At 41.9% G+C, this 10,668-nt stretch overlaps 1 protein-coding gene across 1 annotated transcript; it reads left to right on the plus strand.

Moving 5' to 3' along the window:
- The first annotated feature begins 8,473 nt into the window (after nucleotides 1-8,473).
- On the plus strand, nucleotides 8,474-9,876 carry LOC125532459. The gene is made up of 3 exons (XM_048696513.1): nucleotides 8,474-8,503; nucleotides 8,600-8,669; nucleotides 9,128-9,876. Exon 3 carries the CDS (start codon nucleotides 9,143-9,145, stop codon nucleotides 9,761-9,763), a length of 621 nt encoding a protein of 206 aa, XP_048552470.1. The 5' UTR covers nucleotides 8,474-8,503; nucleotides 8,600-8,669; nucleotides 9,128-9,142; the 3' UTR covers nucleotides 9,764-9,876.
- Nucleotides 9,877-10,668: the final 792 nt, after the last annotated feature.

The following is a 10,668-nucleotide window of genomic DNA, read 5'->3' on the forward strand; positions in this document are numbered from 1 at the left end:
AATGCAAGCGCACAACCCAAAATTGATAGGATTGAAATGACCATGACATTTCAATCCTATGCTTTTTTTATTTCGGTGTTTTTAGAATCCTATGAATCAAAGAGGCCTTGAACAGAGACAAGAGAGTAGATAGTATGCAGTGTATATGGCAGTATAGTATAGGTCTAGGGTGAAAATGGAATCTTGAGGCACTTCCTATGTTCTCCATCAAATCTGGAGGCATGTAAGATTAGCTCATATGATAAAATAACATTGACAGAACTTACATTCGATGGCTTTTTGAAGGATACCACCGTTAGTATAGCAGAAAGCAGCTCTGCATCGTTGCTTCGTTTTGCAGGGAAAGCTACATGATGCCCCCAAAGCCGAAGAAGGAGGCCGACCTACCCTTCTATGAATTGTGCCAAAAAAGATAAGAAATTTGACCCTCCTTGTTCCAACTGACTAGCCCTAAATAAGTCCATATAAGGGCATCTTCAACGCTGACCCGTAAATTCTCCTCGCCATCCGTCCATGGACACGGATGCGGGAGGCGGCCATCCAATACTATCATGTATATGTCTGGCAATTTGAAATTCAAATAAAAGTCGTAAGACATAACATGGGTATGTTAATTTGAAGTGATACATTTGTTGCTATAAGAACGTGGTAGCACAAATAAATAAAAGAATTGGTTGCTAGCTTAGTATGCACATTTGTTTTCGGCCATCAGTTAATGGACCCAAGGCATTCTTCGGGCTACAGCAGACAGAAGAGTGCTCTTCAGCTTGCTCTTTGGCCCAAAAACTCTACTCTTGAAGAGGACGAAAAGCACTCTTCGGCTTCGGATAGACCTAAAAGTACATCTTCAGCCTACAGGAGGCCAATGGGGTCATATGAGTGATATTTCCGATTTAGGTCATGTTTAATACTTTTCAAATACACATATTTAATATTTTTAATACATGGTCAACATTCTTTCTATACACATATATTAAAAAATTGAATGCTTAATTAACATTTTTCAAGCACAAGATTAATATTTTTTTAGTAAGTTGTCAACATTTTTTTTAATTTTTATTTTTTAAAATGCTTCATTAATAGTTTTCAAATAAAAATATTATCCTTTTTTGAATAAATGGTCAACATTTATTCTATACACATTTACATTTTTCTATCGCTTGATTAACATATTTCAAACACTTGTACAACATTTTGTCAAATGCTTGATTAACATTTTTGTATACATGATCAGATTTTTTCATATTTTTTTAATGCATGGTCAACTTTTTTTCTTACCCATTTAACATTTCTCAAATACTTAATTAATATTTCTTAAATACTTGTTCAACATTTTTTTGCAAATGCTTGATTAACATTTTTATATACATGATCAAAAAATTCATCATTTTTTAATACATGATCAACAATTTTTCTATACACGCTCATCATTGTCCGAATGTTTGTTCCACATTTTTTGTCAAATACTTGTTCAACATTTTCCAAAAAAAATTGAAGTGTGTTTTTTATAATATATATATCTAAAATATTTTAAAGTATAAACAAAATTAAAAAAACAGAAAAAAGATAGAAAATGTCTTGGTGCCCTTGGTGATGAGACTTGTTGAGTCCAAAAGACTCATCCTTGCCACAACAACACTAGTTACATGTCTGGTTCAGGTAAAGCTTGGCTCTAAGGCCAGAGCGTGGTACGTTTTATGTGGAGTTCTTATTCGACAACGACTAGTAAAGATCAAGATTCCGGTTGGTAGCCTGGGATTACAGGGTGGACGTCATTTATTTATCTCGCCTCTTAGGTAACATTTGCTTCTTTCATACTCAGACCCGTGTTTCTTGCGCTGCACTAATGATGTAATGTTGGGTCATGTTGACCTCTGAATGGTGTTATATTATGATATTGGCATATGTTTTCCCTATTGTTTTAGTCGTATTTAAACTCTTCTATTCATGAGTAGTTATATTTGGTGTGATGTTCACCTTGTACACCGGCATATGACAATAAATGTATGATATGAAGTCATATGCTGGGGAGACAAATATGCGCTTCTAGCCTCAGTGAGGATTGCAAAGTCTTGTTGAGGACTAGGACCACATATTGAGTGTTACACATACTTTACTAGTTCCTCACTAGGAGAACTGATCCAAATAAAATGACATGAAAAATTACACACTTCAATAGGTACACAACTTCCTTGACAACTCCTACAAATCGAGTCAATACTTTCTCCATCTCCTTATCTTCTTTGCTAACATTTTTTGCTTTTCTCTGTTGACTTCTCTAGTTTGCACACTTGTTTCTTATCTGCCTCCTCAAACTTGGAAATTCCATCCTCCGTAATCTCATCTCACGCGACTAGTGCACCAACATCCAATAGACCTCTCTTGATCAAAAGATCAATGTGTTATTTCTTCCCAAAACCAAAACTTGCAACCTTTATGCATAACATTAAGCATACAATGAGCTCAAATTGCTTTGAAACCAAAGAAAAATCACACGAAATTGCACTCAATTCTTCCATCTCACACTTGTAGTAAACCCTTCCGAGATGTTCCTCGGTCTTTGAGACCAGAAGCAGCACCAGCTGCCAGCACTCATCACGATTGAGGATCGGCAGAGGCAAACAGATGAGTTGCTGGACGAGGGCTTAGTCTGGCCGACCGGCGGACGAGGATGTACGGTAGTCAGAAAAACAGCGAGATGTGATCGTCGAGAGGAGGAAGGTCAATGTGTTATTTATTCCCAAAACCAAAACTTGCAACCTTTTTGCATAACATTAAGCATACAATGAGCTCAAATTGCTTTGAAACCGAAGAAAAATCACACGAAATTGCACTCAATTTTTCCATCTCACACTTGTAGAAAACCCTTCCGAGATGTTCCTCGGTCTTTGAGACCAGAAGCAGCACCAGCTGCCAACACTCATCACGATTGAGGATCGGCAGAGGCAAACCGATGAGTTGCTGGACGTGGGCTTAGTCTGGCCGACCGACAGACGAGGATGTGCCAGTAATCGGACAAACAGCGAGATGTGATCGCCGAGAGGAGGAAGACATACCGTGAGGCGGCGCAGGGGCCTACGTGCGCCAAAACCAGCAACAACAGCGACATGCGTAGATGCGTTGGTTCTGGTGGCGTCGATGACTAGCGACCGAATTGAAGTGGGCGGAGGAGCGACAGGTGCCAGGGGTGTTGGCAGGCGTGGTGGCCGGCGGAGGCAAGGAGGGCGGAGCTAGAGTGGATGCGGCTGAGCGAGGAGACCGGCGGGTGCGGGGTGAGGGGAAAAATTATCCTGAGAAGGAGTCGCAGCCGAGTAAATATAAGCAATGGCTGACACGGTGATTAATTTTTTTGAGTTAAACCCGATGTGTGATCAGCTAGGCCCGGTTTAACTCCTCAACATGAAAATTTCAAGGAGTTAACCAGTTTTGAGGGATCAGCTAGAGATACTTAGAATGAGATGATCAAAAAGCAAAGTTGTTTGACTCCACGAAACGCACAATTTTTACTGTTTGAGTTCATCGAACGGTTTTGTGAGTCAAAAACTGATGTCAACATCTCTCTCTCACACACACACACACACACGAATTGTTCCTCCACGTAATACAACAAATCTGGACGTGGACATCTTAAGCTACGGTCCAATTAACCTGGAGCGTTTGGACCACCATAAGTTGAACCTTGCGTCTACTACCAAGTCTCCGCCAAAGTCGCTAAATGGACTTGCCGTGTGCTCCAGCACACCGCGTGGAAGGAGGAAGGTCGCAGGCACGTGAATTCAGAAGCTTCTTCCGTCTAGAAGCACAAGCATTGTACTCCCCCAACCTCATAATATAAGAGCTTTGTGTCAAAAATAGTTTCTTATATTATGGGACGAAGGGAGTAGTATCTTACAACATCTTGTTGGGAATTTTTTCGACAAGTTGATCCGTATTTATGTGTTTGGGGACAATATGCTTATGTGGCATGACCTGTCGGCCTATATTATATCCCGATTCTAAAAGGAAGTTTTCATCACCATCAGCCACTACTTCTCAAATTATTTTTACTCTCAGCCTCTACATTCTATTACCCACATTCCTTGTACTATATGCAATTTGCTGAGTACTCCGCGATTTTGCTTATACAAGCGACAATAGGTTCATGTCATCCCGGGTGCATTTGCACCTAATACTTCTAAAATAGGTGAGGGAAAACAAGAAGCTTTTGACCATGGGCGGCAAGTGCAGAAGCTTCGATGCAAGCAAGCAACTGGCTAGAAAGGATGTCTTCGTTCTGCAACCACACTCCGGATGATCGGCCGACAAGCTAGCTGCTATCCGCCGTGAGGTGGCGGCGGAGCGCACGGATCTGGTTCGTGAAGGGGATTATCGGTTTGTGTGACAAGGCAACATGTGGAGATGGAACGATCCATGTGCAATGAGAGACGACATGAACTATGGAGCTGTATCAAATGCTCCAGCGAAGGCCACAGTGCAACCAAGGAAACCATGTTGAACCTCAGCAAAGGACATGACTAAGATTGAAAGGAACATGCTACCATGAAGGCCTCATGCTACGACTCCGGTGCTTTCCTCGTAGCACAACTCAAAACCTCATAGCAGCATGTAGGTGCAAGAAGGTGAGGATGATGACAACTAAGCAAAGGAAGTTATGCACATGTAAGCTATGGGTGAATGCTTTATCATACTGATTGTTCATTCCATTCACGTGCATCTCTAGAAATTTACGACGATGGCACCAGCCAGTTCCTCCATATCGTTCCTGTGTGTAATAAGAATTGTTGGGTAACATTTTTCTGTGTAGAGAATAGAGTGAGCAATATGTGTGCATCTCCTTGAAAAGAAATAATTGCATGTATGGGTAGTTTCCTTTGGTCACCAGACTGACTACAATAAGACTCCCAGTTTTCGCAATCATGGAAGGATGATGCTGCCTATTCCATGGGCCAATGGAGAATTCATTTCAGTGTACCGTATTAGGTGCCTGCACCAAGGAAATCTCAGCTCCAAGACAGGGTATTGAAGTCTCTTGGAAAGATTATATTACAACTACAATGATTTATGATATATGTTGATGAAGTAGGATTTTCTATCATAGCTTACCACAGAATTGGTATTGAAGTCTCTTGGAAAGATTATATTACAACTACAATGATTTATGATATATGTTGATGAAGTAGGATTTTCTATCATAGCTTACCACAAAATTGGTTAAGGTTTTCGTTGGTGTAAAAGTTCCTAAAAATTCTGAAAAATAAATCCTGAAACAACACACTTATAATATAACATGATCCAATGGAGCGAATTAAAAATACGACTGTGTGTGTCCTGGACATAAAAAAGCAAATAGTTCAGTATATATTTATGTCACACTGACACGAAGTTATTTTTTTCTTTTCGAGGACACATAAATTCATATTTTTACAATTCCACAGTTGGATCATCTTATTACATTACAGTGATGCTCCACTATTTATTTCATATTTTTTGATAACTTTTAAACTGCTAAAAGCTTAGTGAACCTTAACAAGTTCTCTGGTAAGCTATGATAGATACAACTTCACCATATGTTGATAGCATACATGTATACTGTAGTGTACCTAAAATTTAATTGCATCTACTTGCAACCTGTTGAGTATAAGAGTACGATCATTAGAGAAGACACCAAGTTGAACTTAATTAGGGTAAACATGATGAAAATCAGAAACAAAGTGCACAATGATGAAGCTATGTACCTAGGGTAGGGTCATAGGTCTGACCTAGACACCCTCCTCTAGGACATCACCTTAAAGGCAGAAGCATTCAAGGGATACCGTCATCCACTCGACCAGAAGTATTCCACTCGGAAGACTCAATGTCGCTCGACCATAGCAATAACCACTCGACAGACAAAAGATCGGAGGCCATTCGGAATTGCAACGGTCGAGCGTTTACTCTGTAGACTTAATGAACATTTATGTCATTTTATGGCTAGCATTACTAGAAACGCCCCATGTTTATGTACCTCAAACCTTGTGTAACTGAGGGCGGGAGGGGCCTGGCGAACTCTATATAAGTCACCCCCCTCCTCAGGGACAGGGGTTCGCACCCCCTGTAACACACACGCATAAAATCCAGTCGACCGCCTCCGGGCACCGAGACGTCGTAAGGCTATTAATTACTTCCACCGCGAAGGGCCTGAACTCGTAAACATCGTGTGTACAACTTCACCATAGCTGGGATCTTGCCTCCTCATACCTACCCCCCATTCTATTGTCAGTCTTAGAACCACGACACATAGTGCCCTGCCAATCTTCAAATCAACATAAATGACAAACAAACACACTACCGAAACACTAACCTTCATCGTATCATGATCTCCGGCACCCTCTCCACCATACGAACCAAATCCGACATGTCCCGTCAAGAGAGGAACATGAAGAGTATTACAAGGTTAGATAAACTAATTGCTAATATAATTCTAATGAGGTGGATTAATGTGAAAGCTTACATACAATATGTAATTATTATAGTAAGGTACTCCCTCTGTAATTTCTTTACAGAAGCAGCAATAGATAGATAGATACTCTCTTGCACGAGGGGCATAGCAAGTTGGGTGAACCCAACAGTTATGTTTACTAGGTCGTACATAATAACCAATATTAAAGAGAAAAGAGGTGTTAGCCCAACCCAGTGTGCATTCGGGAGGATACAGCCGCTAAGACAAAGACTATAACCCGCTGCAATTTGGATTCTGGATGCAATTTAGGTGTATAAGTCACTTTACGAAAACCAAATAAAATGTGTCTAAAACCACTAAGACATATAGAAATGAAGTGTCTAAAACCCATCGAGTAATAACTAGCGAATACAGCCGCTAAGACAAAGCCTATAACCCGCTGCAATTTAGGTTGTGATATAAATTTAAATTCAATGTATTATTAATTTGGGCACAATTGCTTGATTAGCTCCTTCACGCAAATGGTAGCCAGCTACGGCTAATAAAAACAGATGAGAGGATATCACGTACTCCCTCCGTCACGGTTTAGAAGGCGTACATGAGAAATCTCTGGGACCAAGGCGTTCCACGATTGGCTCTAGTTTTCTTTGCATGCGATTGGAAAATAGCAGCGTAGTTAATAGCACATCGCTTAATTTCTTGAAAAATCAATGCGTAGTAACCCCATGCCCACTAAACATGCAGCTTTCCACCCACTGGCAGCAGTCATGCATGGAGTTCTAGTACAAGTAATTGCATTGCGCCTTAAATCTTGTCTATTTTGAAAACACACGTAAATCTAACCGTGCCTTCTAAACCGTGACGGAGGGAGTATTATATTCCAGGAATTATACTACTATTCGTTCAATTACTCCCTCCCTTCGTCTAGAATTACTCCTTCAAGCAATGCATGTACTCCCTCCATACAAGGCCACTATCAAACAAACATTTTGCATCTATACAAGGTCAACAACAGTAATCGAGACAAAAATTAATAATGTCTTCTTGTACTAGCAACTTATTTAATATTGGCATGCATGTAGTCATTATAACACTCAGACTAGCCACAATGGATAGTACAATAGACTAGCCACGATTTATCGACAAGTAATTCCGGATGGAGGTGGCATAAATTTTATCAAAAGTCAATGACATCTAGGTTTGACCAATGTTACATACAAAAATATTACTCCCTCTGATTCATAATAAGTGTCGTGGTTTTGAACTAACCTTAGTTCAAAACTAAGGTTACTATTGCGCCTTAGTGAATTACTCGAGACCTAACATTAGAGAACTGTTGTGGCAAGGCAAGACCTGATGTAATTAAGTCTTGTTCCCAGTAGGATAAGAAGAAAAAATTCTCGTTCCCAGTAGGATAAGTGTCTGTCTGGATTGGGGTGGAAGGAGCGCATGAATTGGCAAGGTGTGGATTCTCGCACGTGATTTATGGGCTGCTCTAAGAGTTGGCTTCCTTTTTTCGGATCACTGGCCACTAAGGGCATGTACAATGATTGATAAGATAGTCTTATCTTAAATTTTGCATGTAAATTAGAGATGATAAAAAAGCATATTTATAATGGGTCATCTCTTAATCTTATCTTCAATAATTAGTTGTTCCTAAAAACATGATGAGACAAATTGTGCTAAGAGATCATCTCTTATCTTCTCTTAAATAAGATAAGATAAGACTTCTCTTATGATTTCTCTTTCCTACACCTCATTATTTATTTTACATGACACTGTTAAGATAGAACCATTGTACATGCCGTAAGTAAACGGACGGATAGCTACATAGACAAGGAGTGATGAATTTTTCAGAATAACGTTGATTTTAGAAACAGGCAGAGAGACGACTGACTTGCTGTGTCGTAGACACGAGGCAATTACGCGTACGCGTACGCCCCTTGACGTGACATGATGCATTGATGCCCAACTTGCACTCCAGAGGACCCGGCCCTATATATGAATGATACTCACTCCCTATGAACTGTAGGGGGATTCAAGCAAAGCAGTAGTCACCAGCAGGCCAGTGTTCCTCCTCGATCTAGCCCCTCTTCTTCCCTTTTCATCTCTCGTTTGAAGTCTTACTGAGTTGGAGTATATATATTTCTATGTGTTCAGTGTGCTGATTACTACCCCTCGGCGGCGAGGTAGGCGACCGCCCACACCGACCGTCGTGGAGCACAGCGAGGTATGTGTCTTTCTCCTTATCGTCCTTTCCATTGGTGGTTCTATGACACCGATTTTCAGCACCTGGATGCCCCTATGGCCTACACCCTTTATGAAAATTAAATTCAAAAAAAATCTAAAACTTTGGGACATCAAACATGATCAACTTTTGATGATCTTAAAAGTTTTAGTTAAAAATAACATTCGAGGAGCCCTCACCCGAAAAAGCAAAATCATTGTTCAAAGTTTATTTACATTTTAAGCAGTGATTTTGTTTTTGTTTGTGAGGGCTCCATGAAGGTTATTTGTTGCCGAAACTTTGCAAGAACATAAAATCGTTGATCTCTGAAAGTTTCAATTTTTTTTAGTTTTTTACGAAATTACTGCTTATGAGGGCGTAGGGGCACCCGGGAGCTGTTACACCTTTCTCGTGGTTCAATACCTCTTCCTCGGGGTCTTGCTAACCTAAAATTGTGCTAGATTGATCGCCTCAAGATGGTCGACCCAGTAAGCCTGGTGGGCATGATCCTAACGATGGTGCAACTGATCGCAAGCGCCGCGGAGACTGCACGGCAGAACAAGAAGAAGTACTGGGAGCTCGCCCAACGCGCGTGCACTCTGGCCAACGTACTGCCCGACCACAAATACCCGGCGGCGAACGACCAGGAGACGGAGACTGTGATGAGGAGGCTCAAGGAGACCCTCCACGAAGCGTTGACGCTCATCCAGTCCTGCCAGACTGTAACTGTATTCTCCCGTAGCCGGAAGGCCGCCGAATTAGATGGGGTTAATAGAAAGATCAACGACTGCATCACGGACCTCAATTTCATCAGACAAGTTCGCACAAATCACGTAGCAGCTGCAGCACCTAGCGCAGTCCCACTCCCAGCTCAAATTTATGACCACGGCTCCTACTATCAGGCACAAGGAGGAGGAGGTGCCTGTGTTGGCTACCCCCCGCCTCAGCACGCACCCGTCAATGTTCACTGGACTCCGGCTCCGTCTCCCTACCATGCTTCCCCAGCCCCCTCGGCCTCGGGTTATAATCTATATTCTTTGTGCACCCTTCCAACCGTCAACAAGATCTTTGACAGTATGTGTAATGGATTCCGCTAGTGCTAGTCGTTGCATCTGGGGTGCTATTATCTTTCTGGATGACAAATCTGTACCCATTTGTGCACTTAATTTGTGCAGAGACTATGAATGATAAATAATTTGTTGGCAGCAAATATATGGTTATGTGCAACGTGAAACGATTGGTGCAAAAGATCCATGAGGATATCCCCTTTTTGAAAGGAAAAAATCGTCCCTTTCATTTTGCTATCAAGTTAGTTGAATTTGTATGTATGCCTGAGATTCTTTTTGTTTTTGTTTCATATAAGGTATTTCCTATGTTTCCATCATCATTTTCGTGAATTTGTCAGTTTTCGGATGTGTTTCAACTTTGAACACAAGGTTTGTCCAATGGACACCATTGTTTTTCCCGCAAAACGGACGTGACTGCAACTCATCAAGCAATGACATGGATTCAACGTGTGTACGCGTGTGTATGCGCTTTTGGTATATGAGATGAGGGCGCACACGAGTGCACACGCAGCACATACACCCAATTTGGGTCAGCCACTTTTTCCTTACAATGGGCTAACTACTCTACTTGCTTAGTTCGGAATTAAAAAGGCCAGCTGCCACTCAAGCGTAGGAATGGCAGTTTTGCCCATGGGTGTGGGTACCTGTGGGTATACCTAGCCATCTGTCGGGCCGGGCCTACCCAAGACCAATGCAAAAAACCCAGGCCCAAGCCCGGCCCGGCCGTCGGGCCTAAAAATCGGGCCCGAGCCCGACCCATGACACTAAAAGCCCGTCGGGCCTTGGGCCGCGGGCATGGCCTCTTCGTTAGTGCGTGAATATGACGGGCCCGAGCCCGGCCCGTGGACGAGGTCGGGTTGGGCCGACCGGGCTGGGCTGCCCATGGCCAGGTCTACCCATGGGTACCCTCCCCAAAAACAATGGGCATGGGTAAG

Source organism: Triticum urartu, unplaced genomic scaffold (assembly GCF_003073215.2).
Source record: "Triticum urartu cultivar G1812 unplaced genomic scaffold, Tu2.1 TuUngrouped_contig_9993, whole genome shotgun sequence".
In the NCBI taxonomy this organism is placed as follows: domain Eukaryota; kingdom Viridiplantae; phylum Streptophyta; class Magnoliopsida; order Poales; family Poaceae; genus Triticum; species Triticum urartu.